The sequence below is a fragment of the Antechinus flavipes genome, chromosome 5, assembly GCF_016432865.1.
Source record: "Antechinus flavipes isolate AdamAnt ecotype Samford, QLD, Australia chromosome 5, AdamAnt_v2, whole genome shotgun sequence".
NCBI classification, from domain to species: domain Eukaryota; kingdom Metazoa; phylum Chordata; class Mammalia; order Dasyuromorphia; family Dasyuridae; genus Antechinus; species Antechinus flavipes.
In genome coordinates, this window is record NC_067402.1 from 157,207,279 (window position 1) to 157,229,667 (window position 22,389).

The window sequence follows — 22,389 nt, forward strand, 5'->3', positions numbered from 1 at the left end:
GGCAGTACTGGCAAATTCCAGACCTCTAAGCCCAGAGACACCAAAAAGTATTTGGAAGATTAACAAAAAAAAAAAAAAAAAAAAAAAGTCTGTGGAACCAGGGTGGGAATCTAGTGTGCAATCCCAGCACAGGCCTGGCCTTAGTCCCACTGCTGGCCCTGACTCCAGCATCAGGGAAACAGGATCTCTGAATCAACAACAGTGCTAGGGGCTTCTGAATCTGTCATCCTGGAAACACCAGGGAGATCTCTGAAGACCAGTGGAGAGGTTCTGTGCAGATGGGGTGGGAGTCCCAGTGCAACCCTGGTCAGCAGAGTCCCAGTCAAGGTCATCACATTAGATCTTACAGTTACAGAAGACAGGGATACACCTAACAGCTCCAGGGAAGGAAAGAGTGCTTCTGTTCAGGTCCCTAGAAAGATCTCTAAAAACAGCTGCATAAAATCCCTGAAACTTGGGACAGTGCCCCCTCCACTCCAGAAACAGAGCCCTACTTGAATAAAGAGTTAAAAACAGAACAATAGGTTAGAGAAATGAGCAGACAACAAAATCAGTTTCTGACCATTGAAAGTTATTATGGTAATAAGAAACATCAAAACATACGAAGATGATAACAAGGTCAAATATTCTATATTAAAAGCCTCCAAGAAAAATAAGAATTGGACTCAGGTCATGGAAGAGTTCAAATGGGACTGTGAAAATCAAATATGAGAAATAGAGGAAAAGACAAGGAAAGAATTGAGAGAGGTGCAAAAGGAAATACAAAAAGCTAATAAGCAGAAGAATGTCTTAAAAAAGTAAGATTGGCCAAATGGAAAAGGAGGTACAAAAGCTTACTGAGGAAAATAATGCCTGAAAAAATAGAATTGAGGAAATGGAAGCTAATGACTTCATAAGAAATCAAGATAGAATAAAACAAATCAAAAAAAAAAAAAAAAAAGAAAAGAAAAGAAAAGAAAAAGAAAGTGAAATATCTCATTGGAAAAACAACTAACCTGGAAAAGAGATAGTGGAGAGATAATTTTAAAAAATATTGGTCTATCTGAAAATCATGATCAAAAAATAGCCTGAACATAATTTTCAAGAAATTATCAAGGAAAACTGCCCCAATATTCTAGATCCAAAGTGTAAAATAGAAATCGAAAGTATCCACCAATCACATCGTGAAAGTGATCCCAAAATGAAACTCCCAGGAATATTATAGCCAAATTCCAGAACTTCCAGGTGAACTAGAAAATATTGGAAGCATCCAGAAAGAAACAATTCAAGTATAATGGTCAGACAGGATAACATAAGACTTAGCAGTTTCTACTTTAAAGACTGGAGTGCTCGAAATATATTCTGGAGAGCAGTGGAGCTAAAATTCCAACCAAGAATGCCTATCCAGCAAAACTGAGTATAACCCTTCAAAAGAAAAGATTGTCATTCAATAAAACAGAAGATTTTCAAGTATTCATGATTAAAAACTCTCTCTGACACTCCTTGTTTCATACTCTGCCTTCATCTATATTTATCTATAGTAAACCCTAGCCTCCTTTGAGGTTGAAACAAAATTCATCTTACTAGAATCATTTAGATTCCACTAAATATTATATTGTTTTTTGACAAATTCCTGGAGAAGTTTGAGAGTAGCAAGTCTTTATTTGGAACTTCCATCAATCTTTGAGAAAGTAAGGATAACTGGTGCATGATGTAGATACTGACAGGGTCAATGGCCTTCCTCAATGTCTCCCTTTTCTGTCACAGCTCAGTTCTACTTTTTCTTTGTCCTGTTGTCTGTAGGTTTCCTATTCTTTATGGCACAATTCTTTTTTTCCTTAATTTGATTTTTTTTATGTTTCAAATCATATGTGAAGAGAGTTTTCTACGGTCGTTTTGTAAGATTTTGATGTCTAATTTTTTTCATCTTCCCTCTTTTATCCCCCCCCCCATCCTTGAAACAGTAAAACAACTGATATAGGTTATACATGTACAATTGTTTTAAACATGTTTCTATATTTGTCATGAAAGAAAAATCAGAACAAAAAGGGGGGAAAAGCACAAGAAAGAAAAAGCAAGCCAAAAGAGGGGAAATAGTATGTTTTTATTTACGTTAGGTTTCCATAATTTTACCTCTAGATACGATGACATTTTCTATCTCAAGTCTATTGGAATTGTCTTGGATTATCACATTGCTGAGAAGAACTAAGAATATTATAGCTTATCATCATATAATCTTGCTATTACATGTACAATGTTGTCTTGGTTCTGTTCACTTCACTTAGCATCATTCATGTAAATCTTCTGAGGCTTTTCTGAAATCTGTCTGTTCATCATTTCTTAGAGAACAATAATATTCCCTTATATTCATATGCTATAACTTATTCAGCCATTCACCAATTTATGGGCATCCATTAAGTTTCCACTTCCTTGTATGGTACAATTCTTGATATCCCACTAGTTCCTCTCCACTGCTACCCTCTCATAATTTCTCCCTGGCTCTGAACTAGATCCTATTTTTCTATATGAGCTTCTCAAAGCTTGACTAAGTCCTTCTCCAATTGGAACATGATTATTGTTGTGTCTAAGTAAACAATGTGTAATTGATTTTAGGGTCAGCTTAGGTATTTTTCACATCTAGTTTTTATTGATGGATTAAATTTAATCCATGGATTAAAAAGTGCTCTTGTAAAACAAAAATAATTACTTTAAATTAGAGAAGAGGGATAGTCAATGAAAATTTGATTCTTTCAATATCTTAGGTATATTTTATTACTAACTGACCAATCTAAACTTTAGCATTTCAGATTCTGTTGTATGAAACATAAGCATGGCCAGTAACAGAATATATATATAGGGATGCTCTCACGTAAGTATGCCTTTCAACAGTGTAGCTCTTAGATATGCCTTTTCTGATGAGCCATTTTTGTTTAATTATTTTTATATACTCAAAGTGATAGAGTCCTTTCTCTGAGTATTTTTCATTTTAAATATGCAAATATAGCAAATTAGTATATCTATCTGTTATTCCTAGTCATTAGTATGCTACATTTTCTAATCATATATTCCATTTATGTTATCTTTTATACAAATCCTTTCAAATAAGTTATCATTGGCAATATGCTGTGACCTATTTAGCCAAATTAATCAAACAACAATTTTTTTGACAAAAGGCAAATGGCAAGTGACCTGCCTGGTTACTATGCTAGATACTGGGGATACAAGTACAAAGAATGAAGTGACCCTTATTAATAATGTGTTTATATTTTAACATAAATATAAAGTAAAGAGAAATATGTATATACATATATGTGTACGCATATATACATATACATATATAAGAAATTATATATAGAGAGACATACACATACACATGCAATATACATATAAAAATATGTATCCATGCAAAGTAATTAAATACAAGGACACTTGGAACAGCCCTGATGAATTGCTGAATTGGGAAAGGTTCATGTAAAAGATGGAGTTTTAGCTCTATTTTAAAAAAAGAGAGAATAACTCTGTAAGTCAAGAGTGAGACAGGAGTACATTCTAAGAATAGGGAATGACTAGTTGGAAAATTCAGAGGAGAAGATAAGGTGCCATATATGAGAAATGAGATCAGTTTTCTGCCAAGTTTGGTGGAAGAATAACTGCATAGTTGAAAAGTACGATTGGACCAGCTTTTGTAGACCCTTAAAATTCTAATTAGAAGAGTTTTTATTTCCTTAGTATTTGGCTTAGTAAGAAAGTCATATTGTCCAATCTACTTTGATTGAAAATTAATTTGGCAAAAGTATGTAGGATGGACTAAAATCATGGGATACTTAAGGTGGGGAGGCTAATTTTGAAGTTGATGCAATAAATTAGTCAAGAAGTGATGAAGGCTTGAACTAAGATACTAGATATATGAATAAAGGGAGGGTGTCAGATGTAAAAGATTTTGTGAAAGTAGAAATGGCAAGATTCGATTAGAGATGGATTATGTAGAGTAAGGGAGAATGGGGAGAAGCCTATAATAATGCTGAGCTAATGACCCTGAGATGCTGGAGGTGAGGATTAGGGGAAAAAGATAAATAGTTTGGTTTTAAATATATTGAATTGAAGATGTGTGTCTTGCTATTTAGGCCTTCTTCAAAGTGAACATTCCAAAGATCTCAAAGTACTTAACAGCTCTTTGTTAAGGAAGCCTCACAAAATTCTATGCTATACTTCAGTGACAGGTAAGTTCAAAAACAATGAGATAAAGGAAATAAAAATCATCTTCATTTTGCTTGCACTTATGTTAGTTTCTTCTAACAACACAAATGTCAGAGTGTATATATATCACATGTAGACTAATTTTATTGTTTTGATTTAGGAGGGGAGAGGAGGATGAAAGTGAAATAGGATGGGTTTTAAGGATTGCTATTTTATCACGAGTGAATGTTTCTAGTCATTTTATACTTTGTGCTTTTTTCCTACAATCTAAAAACTAAGTCAAAGACAAACTATTTTGGTGGTCCATTAGCATTTAAAAAACTAACAATCAAAAAAAATATACAAAACATTTCTTTTTTTTTAATTTTTAATTTCCAAAACAAAGAGACTGCCCTGAAGAATTTATGACAATGAAAAAGGATAAAAGATTTTCTATGAATTTTTTTCCATTCAAAATTTATCTGTTCTCGAAAGTATTCAATCAAAATAATGAAATAAACCCATTTTAATTTTGAAAGCAATATAAAATTTTCATTGTTAGTCATAAAATGAGTTTTGCTTTACATTGAATGAAATTAGAATACCTTGTGATGCTAAAAGCAACATTTCCTATATAGCAATAACAAGTGTCTTGAAGTTAATTTTTAAAAAAGTATTCTGATAATATTTTGCTCAGGATGAATATTCCTTTCCTTGGTGACTAAAACTTACCTCCTCTCGATGCTCTTCTCCAGATCTCTGGATATACCACTTAATAGAGGCTTGCTGGGATTTAGGAATGCATTCCAGAAAGGTTGAATTAAATTCAATGCCAAAAATCACCTTTTCATCAGCAGTTTCATGACTAATGCCTGGAAAGCAAACATGGTATAAGAGATTAACCTCGACCTGATTTTTAAAGCAATAGGAAAATGGACTGATTTAGAACAGATGCTGTAAGGGAAAGAATCATAATATATTATTGAAGAAAAAGAACCTCAAATTTTGTTTAATATCAACTCTCAAATAACTTTTTTTAAAATTCTAGGTCAATGTTTCCACACAATTTATTTTTATGAAGTTCTTAAGATATGTAAAATAAAATACTGTCAATAATATTATAGAAAAAAACTATGGTGAAAGACTTTAGAATTCTTACTGATGCAATGATAAGCCACGTGCAAAAAATAAATGAAGATGAAACATTCCTAATGATGAATTTAAAATGCAATACACACATTTTCAGACATGGTTAAAGTTTTTTTTTTTTTTGGGGGGGGGGTTTGCTGAATTATGTAGACATTTATTCAAGAATTTTTTAAATTGACTCAAGGGTACAGGATACTAGTGGGGAGGGGAAAGTCAATAAAAAGCAATTCTTGTTATTTGAAAATTTAACAAGTATTATTTTTTCAAAAAATTATCAAAACAGAAAACTTAAAAATAAATTTTGTGCTCTGAGTAAAGGAAAACTTAAACCAAAAAAAAATCTTCCCTTAATTAGGTAAAACTTTAAAGAAAAAATCTTTATTATTTTCAGCCAAAATGAACAAAAAGAAAAATAGCTCATTAGCTTTTTAGCTCTCTAGTCAGGCCTGTGAGAATAATATCAACACCTAATATTTATACAAACCTTTTATATGCATAACAACTTGAAGACATAGACACTATTATCATCTTTTTTTTTTTTTTAAAGGTGAGGAAATGAGAGAGACAAATGTTAAGTGATTTGCCCTATATTAACCAAATAATAAGTGTTCAAACCCATATTTGAATCCAAGTCTTTCTGACTCCAGGTCCCATACTCTAACACCTAGCTGAAAATATGCTAAATGTTTTGTTAGTGTGATTTAATGATAAAAGCTATCAAAAGTTAAAGGTATATAATAATTAATATAGTGCTTTCATAGCAGAAATTGTATTATTAGATAGAAATATGTAGAATCACCTATGTGTTCCAATACTTAGAAAATGGATTTTACTTTGTTCTACATCATTTTATTTTAATTTTAGTAAGAAAAATGTGATGGAAGTATTCTTCAAGACTATATGTCCTAAGTGCATGTGTGTGTGAAGTAGTTTATAGCAAACTTTCTGAGAGGTGTATGAGACACCTTATTCTCTTAAATCAATTGTACCATCTGTAATATATTCCTTCTCAACTAACCAAAGCTTGGGTCCCATGTGTGATCTCAAAACCAGAGCTCACATCTGATCAAATAGAAAATGACTGCTGCTAGGCCAGATGGACCTGAATATGTACATACACTTTTTTGAATAAAATTTTCAGATGCTTATTCAGCAAAGTAGCCTAGTTGGAATGGTAGGCAGAAGACTAAGGAATAAGAATGGACAAGAACATTTAGCAAACAGAATTATTAAGAAATCTTCATGCATATATAAATATCCATTGGGTTATTTCTTTCATTGGGTTTCTTTTTTCATCAATTGATTGTTGTTTTCAAGGAGAATTTTCAAGCCTATGATATGTAATAATAAATTACTCCTTTTCAAGCAACCAATGTATGACTTCAACTTGAAAGCTACAGTGTGTGGCAGTCAACAAAATATCATTTTCTATAGTTAAAAATTGTTTCTTTAGTCTCATAATGCAATTTATGATGAAAAAGAGAAAGATCATCAAAAACATGAGAACACTTAAATACAGTAATCATTGATACCTTCTGGAAATGGGGTGTTATATAACCAAAAGGATTATACTAATTATGATAAAGCAAATAAATATTCTAATAATCTGCTTTGGTTGTCATATAACAGACTCAAAGATGCAAAGGAAAGATTAAATCAAATTTATTTCATAAACTCATTCAAATTAGAGAAAAATTCTGTATGACCAATTGTTTGCCTGAAATGATCAATTGCTTGACTGAACTCCCCTTGTTAATTCAATTAATGTAATAGGTATTGTAGTTTATACCCTCATTTTGATTTAAGGATAATCCAGAATTTAATTCTGTTCTTAATTACATTTTCCATACCATGTCTGTATCTTACACATAGAGATGGAATATCTGATTTCTTCCTATCTTATGATGTCATAAAATTACATTTAATATTAAACTAGGATAAATTATATATTAATATACTTAATTTAATTTAAAAGTAATTTCGAGTAAACTTTTTGTTTTTAATATATGAAAAAAAAACATTTTGCTGTGCAAAATGCTTAAATTATTTCCCTTTAAAGAAAATATATAATCACTACATTTTATTTAAAAATCTTTCTTGGGAACTTAAGATAACCTAAGTTGCAATTATGAATTATGAATGGCATTTCTCCCTCAAGTTATTGTTCTGTCCCATCTCCTATACATTTCCTACCTTCTAGAAAAGTGTTGTCTTCATTCTGTTTCTATTTCTTTACCAAGAAATCATATTTCATTCTACTGCAGTCCTGCTTCCCTCCCTACCATTTTACAATAATTGCTCTTTCCAAGTTTATTAATGATATTTGAATTGTTTCATTCAATCATCTCTCCTCAGACCTCATTCTTCTTGAGGTCTCTTATCTGTCAGATTGGCTAGAATGACAGGGAAAGATAATGTCGAATGTTGGAGGGGATGTGGGAAAACAGGGACACTGATACATTGTTGGTGGAATTGTGAACACATCCAGCCATTCTGGAGAGCAATTTGGAACTATGCTCAAAAAGTTATCAAACTGTTCATACCCTTTGATCTAGAAGTGTTTCTACTGGACTTATATCCCAAAGAGACATTAAAGAAGGGAAAGGGACCTGTATGTGTCAAAATGATTGTGGCAGCCCTGTTTGTAGTGGCTAGAAGCTGGAAAATGAATGGATGCCCATCAATTGGAGAATGGTTGAATAAATTGTGGTATATGAACGTTATGGAATATTATTGTTCTGTAAGAAATGACCAGCAGGATGAATACAGAGAGGACTGGCGAGACTTACATGAACTGATGCTAAGTGAAATGAGCAGAACCAGGAGATCATTATATACCTCAACAACAATACTGTTTGAGGATGTATTCTGATGGAAGTGGATCTCTTCGATAAAGAGAGCTAATTCAGTTTCAATTGATCAAGGATGAACAGAAGCAGCTACACCCAAAGAAAGAACACTGGGAAATGAATATAAACTGCTTGCATTTTTGTTTTTCTTCTCGGGTTATTTATACCTTCTGAATCCAATTCTCTCTATGCAACAAGAGAACTGTTTGGTTCTGCACACATATATTGTATCTAGGATATACTGTAACGTATTTAACATGTTAAGGACTGCTTGCCATCGGCGGGGAGGGGGTGGAGGAAGGGAGGGAAAAAATCAGAATAAAAGTGAGTGCAAGGGATAATGTTGTAAAAAATTACCCTGGCATGGGTTCTGTCAATAAAAAGTTATTAAAAAAAAAAAAGAACTTACTTTCTGTAAAAGAGATTATTTCACAGTATTATTCTATGCTTCAGAATAAAAATGAATAGAAAAAAACATGTCTACTTTTTAAAGAGAGACAACTACAATAAACCTGACTGAATAAATGAACAAAATGAACAAATATAAGAAACTTACTGTCTTCTACGTCCCAGCACTGAGTGATGGGGTCTCCATATTTTACATCTTGTCGCCTAGCTCGCCTATGGAAAGTGAATTAAAATATTTTTTACAAGTCAGCAATAGCTAATTGGACTTAGAACACAACCATGTCTAATGTGGAAGAGATAGAAATGTAATGCAGGGCTGCTGCCACCTGTTAAAACTTGAACAGAAATAGACATTCATCTCAGAAAAAGTATTTTCATTTTTAAATACTAACAAATACAAAATAGTGTTCCATATAATTTTTACATGCTCCCTTGCCTTTTTCTTTGACTATGTAGATATTTTGAATATAAAGGTAACTGCATTATAAAACAGTTGCAAGAAAACAAATCTGTCTCCCTGAATTCTCATGGAACTGTGTGTTTGATATAAGCACAGAAGAAAAGGGATTCTTTGAGAGCATTAGTTTTGACTTAATATTATATTGATATACCCAATAATCTCCTCATTTCTTCTTCTGAATTAGATTTGATAATTAATATTTTGATAATATTAATATGATAATAAATGGAGGTGATAAGTACCTATCTATATATATTTTAATCAAATGGAAGCAGATCTTTTCAATTCTTTTGGCTATTTAATTTTCTTAGACCATAGTAGCGGCAGCAACAACAGTAGTAGAAGTAGTAATAGTAGAAGGAAGAGGAGGAGGAGGAAGAAAAGCAGGCAGAAGGAAAGAAAGGAAGATTGTAGTAATGACAAGCCATATAACCTGTATTTGCCTCAGTTTCCTTTACTGTAAAATGGGGATAATAGTCAGAACTATCTCTGAAGATTGTTGTAGAATCAAAATGAAACAACTTTTGTTATGCTAAGCATGGTATTTAGCACATGATTAATTTTACATAAACATTTACTTACTATTCCCCCCTTCTCCAGTAATAGTATTAGTAATAATAGTTATGTAGTGCTTCAGAGCAAAATGGATTACTTTTTTTTAATGAACTTTACAACTGTTCTGTAAGATAGAAAGATGAGGAAACTAAGGCTTTAAAATGTTAAATTATTTACATGGTCACCCAAATATCAGTGTCAGAGGCAAGATTTTAAACCCAGGTCTACCTGATTCCAAGCTCAGAACTCTGCCCTGAGATCATTTCTCTCAATTGCCATGATTTCTGCAAAATCCTGTATCCTTCAAAAGAATGGCATTGATTGGATTATAATTCTTGGGTAAGATTCAAACATTTCATCATTTGCTTATTGTAAACACGATGTTGGGAAGATCAAAAAATCATAATGGACTAATACAGTTTTAGGGAGGGAAAAACATCATGGACTTGTCAAAGTGCATAAAGTCAAGAATGGTTCTGAACCTTGTCTTTTGTAAGGTAAGATCAATTCCTCATTCATTACTGGTTAAAAAACATTCTTGTTCTTTTCACTTCTAGAGTATTAAAAGGAGCATATATTCTCCCTATTAATCATAACAAATTTTATTTACATATCTATCTTCATCTCTTAACTGAAAATCACTACCCAGACTCATTATATTTGCACATTTAAGACCAAAGATTAAATGGAATTTATTAATCATCCCTTAAGGACTTTGCTTTTGTCCTCTGTTACTATTGATTTGTTACTACCCAGGAAAACAGGGGCAAATGATGATAATCCCAATCTTCAAAGTACTGCAAAAATAAATCAATAAATGATTGAATATCATAAACAATTCCTACAAAACATACCCACAAAATAGCTTCTGCATTTAAAAATTTATACAGATTAACTGATTTCTTTTAAATTGGACTTCGCCTTTTCCTTAAGCAAAAAAATTAACTTTTTTCCCTAGTTGTGCTGGCAATACACTTATTATCTGAGATACTAAGGAGGCTGATTCTGGCCAGTCTCTTGAGCTCAAGAAGGTATAGGATATTTGCACTGACTTGAGCATCAATATGATGAATACCAAAGAATGTGGAAGGGTGCTTCCATGTTGCTTAGAGAAGGGCAGACTTCCCCAAGTAGGAAAGGGTAGCGCTCACACTTTCCAAATTAATTAGTGGAAGGATTGGATCTATGAGTAGAACTTGCTTTTATAGCTTGGTCAAAATAGAAAGAACCATGAAAAGAGGAAAAAAAGAAGAAAAGGAGAGAGAGAAATAGATTTTCTAAATAGATTGAGGGTTTCCAAAATAGTGGATAATACTCAATACGCAGGCAAACAAATTAATTAATTTCCAAAGACAAACTCAATACAAATCAAAAGTTATTTGATAACATTCTCTATAGGTTCAAAAAGGAGTTTTAAATATTTAGTCTTGGAATGCAAATGACTATTATTTCATGTTATCTCATGTATATGTATATCATATGTATATATACATGTACCTACACTGGCATACATAATATCTGTTAAAATGCCAATATTTATAACATTCTTATGAATACACATAGTATATGTATTCACAAATATGCCAAAAGAAACAATATTTCCATTGTTAGCTATATAATGAAAAAAAGGTAAACAAAAAGTAGAATTATCAACTATTTTATTGAAGGGTAAATTTACATCTCACTACATTAAAGTACCCTACATAAAAATTGTTACTCCATTTAAAGCAAAAACCTAAAAGACTGTATATGTGAATATATTGTATATATTTATATACAATATGAAAATATAACTGTGTATATAGATATAGATTTATATTTTAAATGCATTACTAGTATATGCTATACTTTACCTATATTTGCTTTCTAAGAAATTAAGTCTGGACTTTTGGAAGGTGCTCCTCATGAACAGGGAGTTTAAATGAACCTCTTAAATCTCTTACCTTTTGGAAGTTGGTGCATATCGAGAACATGCATTTCCATCCCAAGCACAGTAGGGATCTCTGGCAAGGCAACAGTCTGCACAGGCCTTCCCATACGTATCACATCTGTGCAGAGAGAGCTGAACCAATCCATCTCGGGAACCAATGTACAATTGTTGCTGCAAATCAGGCAAAGCAAATGAATTAAAAGCATCTTTCAGGCCATTCTTAAGAATTTTCCTTTTCCCCTTCAAATACCACACTCATTGGCCTAAACATTGCTCTGGTTCATAGGGCTTCCTGCCCATTATAAAACACTTGTGAAGAAACACAAGGAAGAGTGAAAAAAACAGTCAATCACTTTCAACTCTGGCAGACCCGATGGTTGGCAAGATGTCTATGGCAGTACAGGGACAGCATTCTGTAGAGCTAATGTAACATTGGCAGAAATTTAAGAAGGTCAAAAACCAGCTGCTAGATAGAGGAATTAAGATGTCAAATTCTTCCTTGATAGTTGAAAATGTACATTGGTAGTTTATATCAAGTGCAGCAAATCTGATGATGAGAAGGATCTTACATGGTTGCTTCCATGTAAAAGTATCACAAAGAGCTTTATAAACTTTGCTCATGGAATTAACAAATCACTTCATTAGCTATTGATATTTCTTAGGTATTGTGTGGTAAGAGGATTTCAAGAGTTCTTGACTAAGGCTGAAGAATATCAGATAAAAATGGAAAACTCCAAGGAAGTAAAGGAATCTGAGCAAAAAAAAAATCCTGCTTTGGCTTCTGTGAATTGTGAAAGTTAAAAAATTTATTCTTTATAAATATAAAATGATTTAATTTAGATCAATTATCTTAAGTAATGGCACATTCATCACAGTTGCATTATAAACTACCATAGGAGGATGGTATTTAATTGCCTACGTAATTAGCAGTCTATAGGCAAATAGGAGTAATGATCTTCTTGAGTGAGAGGGAACAATCTCCCCCTTCTGAGACGTTCTCAAAGTAAGAAAGTGGAGAAATAATCAATGTGTGACTTATTACTAGATTCATTTATTTTCAACCAGCTAATACATATCAGCATCATCCTAACTCTGGCCATAGAGTTATAATAATTTAAAAGATTGGAATAAGAATACTTAAAAATATTTTGCCTCATTTGCATCAACTAAGATCTAGAGTAACACTGTAGAGAAGTAAGCCGTAAATACTAGGTTTCAAAGATCATAAGATAATCTCTGTGGAGTCAAGTCATTGTCACTGACCCCTACAAAGGCCAGTGGGACCATGAAGACTTTTCAAGGCCTCCATTTCAAGGGCAACTAAGAAAGGAACTTTTCTTTTTTCATATTTGTAAAATGTGGAACTTTTACTAACTTTGGGGTAAACAATGGTTCATAATTAGATAAAAGAGAACCTTATTCATCACTTTTAATTGTACTGATTTTTACATTCATTTAATTCAACTAATATTTATTGCCTACAATGTGCAAAGGCATCAATAAGTCAAAGAATCCGTCTTTGCTTAGAAAACACCTTCTCACTCTCAACAAAATAAAAATGGAACTTACTTGTTTCAAAGATATCTCCATATTCAATATCAATGATGGATTCTGAAAAAAGAAGGTAGGGATGGATGAAGATTTTTACATTTATTTTTCTATCCATTTATAGCTAATCAATATAGCAAATATCTATTAATTAATAGATTAAACTTCAAAGTCCAGTTAATCCATTAACATGGAAAAGTATTGATTGGTTAAATGTTTCAGGGATTTTTCAGCCCTTCATATGTATGGATGCATGCATGTGTATGTATGTATGTATGTGTATATATGTATATGTGCACATATATAAACAAATACATATCTACATATTCTATTAGCATGATTTTTTAAAAATCCTGTAAGTAAAATTATTTTACTATGATCACATAAGAAAAAATCTAGCTTGAAAAAAATTTTTAAAGTTCGCTTTCTTGAAAAATACTTTTCTTCTCTAAATCTACTTTTCTTAACTGTTCTCCACATATCTTAAAACTGTATAAAGAAATAGCCTCATAATTACTTATTATTATCTATCAAGATTTTCAAGTTTGGCCACTTTATTATATTTCATTTCCTATAGGTCTCCTTTAGCAAATTTAGCAAATGGTGGTAACTGACATTTATGACCTCTTAGGAACTACTTAAAAACTTTTATTTTGTTTTGTTTTGATTGAGGCAAGATATCAAGTCTAAGACTTTAGCTTTTTCACCACTTGTATTATCAAAACATGAAACCAATCCTTTAGAACTCATGTTAATTAATTCATGCCCTTCATACAAGAGGGTTTGGCCTTTTCTTTTAATATAGGCTTATGTGGAAACAGCCACTTTAAAAAAAAAAAAAAAATCATTCTCCAAAAGTACTATATAAGTTCAAAGAAGAATAACAAGCAAATTTAGATCTTAAAAGAACATATATTTCTAAAAATTTGCTCTTATGTAGTCCCTCAGTATAAGAAAAGTAGATAAATCTCCTTTTAATCTTTTCTTACAAGAAAAAATAAATTAAAATTTAGGTGGCACTAACAATAACACAGACACAATTTAAAACTGGTTTTTAAGATTCAATTTCATTAAAGGAGTAAGGGTCAACAATACTGAAATTATGAAATTCCTAAAGATATAGGGCAGCCTGTTGTATTTTGAAAAGTAAGTGAAGTATACATTAAGCTGTTATAACTTAGTTTTCACATGACATACAATATATGTACACACATATTCATCCATCCATATGTGTGTGTGAGACAGACAGACTTTGGGAGAGAGTAAAGCCTTAGAAGGGCCTTGTGTGCTGTGGTCCAGAGGGTAACAAAGAGTCTGACATGATTTAATCACTGAACAACATGTGTGTATATATGTGTGTGAATAAACACACATATGTTATTTATTATTAGAAATTCCATGTATATGTAAATATTTTTCTGGGAATAGGGGGTGAATAATTTACAAACTATTTTATAGGATACTCTATTTTAATCTGGAAAGCTACAGAGATTATAGGTTTTAATTTGACGTGACCCTTTTGTCCTTGACTATCTTCTCAAAGAATGCAATAAGGAGAAGCATTCCTAAAGCTCCTGATTCAATGGTATGTCACAGAGGAAGAACAGTACTTTTCTAAGTATTAATTGTAATTGGCTTCCATGGATTTTCTTTGGAGGTTTCAGGGGGAGGTTTCAGAGTCACCCTCTAGTTGGGAGAGTAAAGAGAATAGAGAATGGATGACATTATCTATAGGTATTATGAATTTGGATCTTACCTTGAATACTTGCAACTCCTCTAGAACTACCTCTTCCATATCCCACTTTTCCTTTGCAATGCTGACAACTTTTAGTACCGTTCCAATATCTAAAACAAAATGTATCAATTAGGAACTTTCATTTTTTATCTTCTACTTAATTATTAACATACTTCTAAGACTTTCTACTGCTTATATAACTTTTCTTTAAATATCTTGAAAGAATTCAGACAAAAAATAAATAGAATATATGAAAAATGATGTATATAAAACTTTTCCTGCCAAGGTATTGTAAGTTTTCTGTTGTTCACAGAAATAATACACACATGTAGGGAATGTTGAAAGACCTGGTATTTTTTAGTGTTCTCGACAATATGATCGTATATACTATACTTGAGAAACTTGAACTTTTCACATATACACCCTAAAAGATAGAACACAGGACAATGCCTTTCAGGATATATTCATTAATGGGACAACCATATAGTAATTGATAAAAGCCTTTAAAATGAAATATTTATTATTCATTCTTTTTAAAGGCAAAATTCAGGATTCTTTCTTTTATAATGTAAACCATTATCTTTGCACATAAATGAAATGACAATTATGCTAACAAAGAGGAAAACAGATCATACATAGGTTTGGAGCCAGAAGGTTGCAAAGAGCCCATCTGTTTCAGACTCTTCATTTTCAGATGAGGAAATTGATTCATAGAGAGCTTAAATGATTTGTCCAAGCTCACATAGATAAGAAACATCAAAGTTGGATTTTGAACCTAGGTCATTTAGGGCCAAATCCAACACTCAATCTACTGTATCATTATGTCTTCTCATTAAATTAGAAATTTTTTGGGGAGGTAGGAGAAAGCACAAGTACAATTCACTTAAGCTATGTGCATTTTCTGCTGCTAGGAAAAGAAATGCATCTCCTCTCACCTGAATCTATTAAATTTACTCTGCTAAAAAAAAAAAAAATGAGGATAGAAAATAAAATGAATGTTTTATCTTTGAAACCATTTGAACTATAATGTACATATAACTTCTTAACAATTCCATATGTTCTCTCTTTAACGAAGACAACAAAAGGGTATCTTGGTAAATAAACTGTGCTAATACATATACTACCGTTATACTATAATGACTTGACCTGGGCAAACTTTTTTTTTTACTTTTATTGATATTTTAATGAAGTTGGCCAAGGGATTTTTGAAATATCATTTTATATCCTCTTTCGTAAACATAAATACAGGATATGTATTTAACACAGTGACTTTCCTATTACTATAAATGTCTGTTAAAACTATATAGCTCCACCTGGTGGTTCCAGAACATTTTGGACATTAAACACTTGGCAGTAAGGTTTAAAAAGTCAAAATGTTTTTATGCAACATAATTTGATACCTTTCGTTCATTTAAATTCAAACATAAAATTTTATTGTACTTTTTGATATAGCTATCCTGAAATGTCATTTTTAGAAAACATTCTAATCTATAACTTCTCTAATTTTATTTCTATATTTTTCTTTTTTTGTTTTTTTCTGAAGCAAAATCTATTTACTTGGCATTTACTGATGTGTTAGAAGTAGTGTTTCACCTCTATTTTGTTGTCAGATTCAACCTTATAATTCACACTTTTATGGACCAATATTTGAACTCTCATAAGCTCATAAACATTCATTAAATAGGCAACATTTCTAGTATATACATCATATTTTCCATATCTCTTTCTAATTACTAATTATCAGAACATACACATTGAAGTTTTGAAGTTAAAGATGCTTTTAACAATTATTATGATATTACCACCAAGTCACACTGAATTTTTTTACACTTCTTTTAGGTCAAATGAGAAACAAGACAATGCTCATCAAAAGTATTTCTGATCAAGGTAAATCTTTCTTAACTTTTAAAAAATGATTTATTATCTTTTGAATACAATAAAATGAAACTTCCAACTTACCTGTTCCTAGAAACATTACATCATATTGACCATCTTCTGCAATAACATGATCCACCACAATCTGTGTCAATCTGTAATCCACATTAATTCTAGTAAAAGTAGGCCCTCCAGCCACAGGGTATACTGATTTATACATCACAGGATGCCTCTTTATAAAGCTAATAACATCATCTGGAAAATCTCTGGTTGACTTAATCATTGGATCATATGTTTTGCTTGGACACTGAAAAGAAAGAGAGGAAAAAAGGTATTAACTTCCCTCAACAAGATATTTTACATGGTTCCAGGCAATAAGATTAGTAAAAGCTTAAAATTATCAACATTGAGGCAATTGAGAAATTTGACAAAATTCATTAGGAATGCCTAAATGTGTTCATAGGGAAAATTTATTAAATTTAATTTTCACCCTTCAAAGGACCTTATGGATCACTCATAGGAATAATGGAATCTCAGGATTGGAAACTTGGGTGTCTATCTAATTCAATCTGTACCATCCAACCTATCTGCTCTATAATTCTACTGTCAAGTAGTTGGATAGTTCTAATTTCAGGAAAGACCTAATACTTCATTTTATAGATGAGAAACTGAGGCTTAACAAGGTTAATTGGTTTATCCAATGTTCAAATATCATGCTTTCATTATTACCTAAAAAATAAACTAAGATGTTTAATGAAACATCTAATCACAGGGTAACTTTTCAGCAAAATCTGAAAATGGTCACCTTGATGATTTCTTTATCTGTCATTGTTTTATTACTACCACTCATCCAGGACACTATTTTTTGCCTCAATTCCATAGAGTTTTTATTCTGGCTAGATACTGTAAGGTTGATAGAAACTATAAATTAATCACTCATAAAGATGTTACTGTCGTTTAGTTGTATCCAACTTGATATAACCTCATAGACTTTGTTCATAGAATTTTCTTCACAAAGATAGCAAAGTGGCCTATCATTTTCTTCTCCATTTTTCTCTAATTTTTAATAAATAAGGAAATAAGACAAATAGGGGTTAAGTGATTTGTCCAAGGTCACATAGCTAATCACACAATTGTCAGAATTCAATACTGAATTCATATTTTTCTGTCCCCAATCATGGTGCTCTATCTACACTACAATACCAAGTTTTACGAAAGTGTATTAGCTTAGAATATTATCTTTCCTATGAGACACTTTTACTTTGATATGAATTCTGGAAGACCAAAAAGTGGTTTCAGTTTTGGTTTGATAGAATTTTAGGCAAAATAATGTAGGAACAATGTTAGAAAAGATTTTCCTAGAATCCTAGAAATTCTATCATGTGGGCAATTTCTACTTGTTTGTAAAACTGCTTGGTGAGCATATATGAAATGAAATAAAGATCTAGATACCCAAGTTATTTATTTGTTTATCATTTTTTTATTGACATGCTTCTGTACTTGAATTTCCATATACATCCATACATATCTGTACACACACATAAATATATGCATGAAAATATGAATACAGATATATAGAGATGCGAAATTTTTTTATCAAAAAGCAACCTCATGTATGTAATGAAAAGGGATTTAATGCAGCATTTCAATGTTTTGTACTTTATTTCCAGGTTAAAAAAATAGAATATGTCACAGAAGACCAGATAACTTGTAGTAAGACAAACCTAGTTGGATTCATTCTTACCCCTGACACATATTAACCTGCAGGATCATGGACAAGTAAACAACTTCTCAGTGTCCTAGGTAAGGATTTGAACTCTCAGTTCAAGACAAGTGACCTATTGACATTGGTAGAATGCATTCTGGGCCAGTGTAGGAAAGGCAAAGAAAAATAAAAATTAAAAAGTTACACTTAAAACCAAATTAACTATTAAATAATAAAAACCTTGAAGTTAAAAATTACTTTGGGATATGATTTACCTTTTTTTAAATCAAAAAAAGCAACTTAAATTGAAGGATATCAATTAGAAACTAATCTAAAATGAAAAATATAATAGGAAAACTTGGCTAAATTTTTTAATTTTCATTTATTTTAAATAAATTCATATATATTTGAAATAAAAGTCTTCCTATTAATATGAATTAAATTTTTTCAGTTGATTAGAAGAAAATAACTTTTGTTTTAATCTGTGGAACTATATTTATGAAGTCATTTTTGAAGTGCTCTGGATTATTACATTACGAACTAAAGAAGAAACCTTATGCTGCCCCCAAGAGGACCAAAAAACTAATCCGAAAAATTTCCAATTCACATTTCTGTATCTAAGGAATTACTTTCTTCTGAGTCTGTAAAAATTTCCTTTCAAAAGTAAGTCTACACTGCCCTCTGCAGATAATAATTAAGACAGCTAAACTAAATGGTATTACTTTGGAGAGTCTTTTACTAGGCAAGTAACAATTTAGTAAATGGCTCTTTTCTAGTTTATTCTAGCCACATTTTGTCAGAAAACACTATTCTTTCAACATTTAATTTATTAAAATTAATATAGTGTATCTGAAGGGAATAAGGACTTAAATATGTGTGTATTGGGCATCAGAATAATTTAACTTGTTCTACCTCTATAAAGGCTCATTGTACAGTTAAAATGAAATCTGTTAAGTCTTTTGTAAACTTTTAAAGTGTGATATAAATGTCAATGTTATTATTATTCTTTTTTCACATGTCCCACCAATATATGTCTTTCAAGTTCATTACTGAATTCTAGTTCGCAGATAATTTTATGTCCCATAATATGTATAGCCCCAAACACTTGAAAAGATTTTCACTGGATGGAATAAACGATGGACAGATGGATATTAAAAGAAATACATTTTTATAAGTATCATTTTACAAAGAAATAAAGATAAGAAAGAACTTGGGAAACTTAGATAGAACATTTCAATTTTCTGTTCCTTCAGTTATTTTAGGCATTGGGTAAATTGAGAACCCTAGTTCACATCAAAGTTAAAACATCAAACTTCATACCATGATATTCTTGCTTGAAGAAGTGAGGAGGGCTGGTCGAAATATGGTGACTACTAATCTGCAAATTGCTAAATGCTAAAAATTCTGCCATTGCATGGAGAAAGTTAATAATCTATTATCTGACTCTGAAGTCTAATACATTCCCATTAAAAAAGGATAGATAGAGGCACAATTAAATTCTATTTTCTTCCGGAAGGGAAGTTGCAACTTGGGGAAGAATCCAGTTAAAGGGGGAGAAGCACTATAAGCCACAAATGACATTGAATAGATGAAATCTATTACATATATTTATGTTTATATATATAAATAATATGAAGGATTCTGTTAGGCAAACAGAAGAGGTACAAAGAGAGTATGGGCTTTTAGATTTGGGACTATCTATTATAGATTGAGAGCTGGGATAGACTGCAGAAGCTGTATGTTCTAATCTCATTTAAAAATAGGAGAAAAGCTGAATCCAAGAGATATTGTGACCTTGTCTAAATAATAAACAAATAAATAATAGATATCAGTATATGTCTTTTTTATATAATGATGAGGAAATAATCCTCACCATTTTCATCTATGCCTCCTGGCTTCCCTTAAATCCTAGCTCAAAAACCCATTACATACACACACACACACACATACACACATATATGTATGTGCAGGTGTATATACATATACATATTGATATATGGCTATAAATGCATGCATGTATACACATATGTATACACATATGTATTATGTTTAATCAGAGTTAGTGGTTCTAAAATAAACCAAATCTAAATGTATAATATCTTGAATTCATTAGCAGCTATTCTGCCCAACTCTGAACTACTTAGGTATGCTTAGGCAATTCAGCAAATTTCTATCTCTTATACACACATAAACACATACATGAGGACATCAGCTAGATCAAAATCAATATTCATGGTATAAGAAGCACTAGAAATGCTGTCCTCCTTGATACTTTTTTTTTTTTTTTTTTGCTTTTGATGTCTGTTTCCAGGGCGCAAAGTTACATTTCCTCTATCATAATTTACTAGGATCTTGTTTTTCAAAGCACTTTATTAGACTTATCAAAGTTTGAAATTCCTCCCTCTCTTGAACTGTTTCTAGATGTTAGCATACAGCTGAGTCTAGCAAATCAATGTTGACAAGTATCCTATATTTAATGGATTAGATTGAAGCTCAAAATGAGTACTGAACTCTGAATACAGAGTTTAATGCCCAATTACAGGTTACACATTCCAGCTCAGTCAAAAGACAATTCACGATGGCTTACACTTCAGAGTGTGTTAGAGGTAACCTGGTTACTTTGATTACTATCAAAGGAAAGGCAGAAAGCCTTTTGTATAATATATAAAAACAAAACAAAACAAACATACAAATTTCTTGGCCCCCACCAAATATCTAAGATGACATTTTTCACATACAGACAAAAAGCAGATACATTTACAATATCCTGATCTCAAAGTCACAGACTTTCATGTAAACTTATTAAGTGTTTGAAAAATTTTACGTTATCAAAAAGTCTACCTCAATGAACACAAAACACTCTAAGTAAAGTTCTGGATAAAACGATTGCTTCTGTTGTTCATGTCCAACAACAACAATAATTTACTGCAAAAGAAACATAAAACAAAGATGAGGAAGAGATTTGTTAGAATCTAACTCATTATTAGAAAAGATTCTGCTTTTAAAAAATACTTTCTTCAAATGTGAATTTTACTTTGAGTCATTTTACCAAAATATGGACAAATTCTTTATTCTCTGTGTAAAACTTTGGATATCTGCACCAATTCTTTTGTTCTATTCTTTGCTTGCACTTTCACAAATGAAAGTGATTTCATAAAATTTTTCCCTTGTGTATATCTTTAACTAAATAATGTTATTTTAGTTCACTGAAGCCAATGGTAATTTTGCTTGGTATCATATAGCAAAGATCCTTTTTTTGACTTGAGATTCCTTTAGATTCTCTATGAAGGAGCTGTGACAAATATGATGAAAAACTTTTAATAAAACAAATAAGTGGCCCCAAATTAAAGAATCCAGTATTTTTACTTAATATTGAGATGTACTTAAATATTCTCTTTTTGAAACTCTCTCTGGTACTTAAAAAATGTTATATTTATCTTTTTGAATAGAGCCATGCCTTTTCTTTGGCTCTCACCTGCGTAGACATATCACACTCTACATTTCTGCCTTGTCAACCAACATGTTGTGATTTTCCCCACTTCAACCCCATGTATTTAACCAATAAATGATAGAAGTTATTTATTTCTCTGAATTTTTTGTTGAAAACTGTAGTAAGATTTGGGTCCCTGAAGATAGAACTGGGATATGAAAAAAAATCCACAAATATAACTATCTTCTTGGAAATATTAAAGACAGACAGAGGAGGATAAAAAGAAACACCACCTGTCCAGATAAACTTTGTGAATAAATGGACAAACCCCAAAGAAACAAATATCTATCTTCTATCTAACAGGGCTGGCAGCCACAGCTAGCTAGGTGTGATGCTATTTTATTTGGCAGACGTAAATGTTTGTATAAGCACATTTAACAGTGACTTTGGAAAGCATTAGATAAGAGAAGAAAAAAATGGATTTTATCCAGTAAAAGAACTTTTCCCCTAGACATTGTAGCAGACAGCTGTTTAAATTTTCCTCCACCCACTTTTTTCAGGTTACTTTGCAGGTTAGAGTTTCCTTTTAG

At 31.5% G+C, this 22,389-nt stretch overlaps 1 protein-coding gene across 2 annotated transcripts in view; it reads right to left on the reverse strand.

Annotated features, from left to right (window-relative positions):
• SEMA3D (semaphorin 3D) overlaps positions 1–22,389 on the reverse strand; it is a 227,111-nt gene that overhangs the window by 11,739 nt on the left and 192,983 nt on the right. For both annotated transcript variants that reach the window (XM_052000439.1, XM_052000438.1), the window contains 6 exons: positions 16,749–16,971; positions 14,811–14,899; positions 13,076–13,117; positions 11,520–11,677; positions 8,710–8,774; positions 4,888–5,027 (listed from right to left, as the gene is read on the reverse strand). In XM_052000439.1, coding sequence (XP_051856399.1) covers positions 4,888–5,027; positions 8,710–8,774; positions 11,520–11,677; positions 13,076–13,117; positions 14,811–14,899; positions 16,749–16,971 — 717 coding nt within the window. The remainder of the gene's footprint in view (positions 1–4,887; positions 5,028–8,709; positions 8,775–11,519; positions 11,678–13,075; positions 13,118–14,810; positions 14,900–16,748; positions 16,972–22,389) is intronic.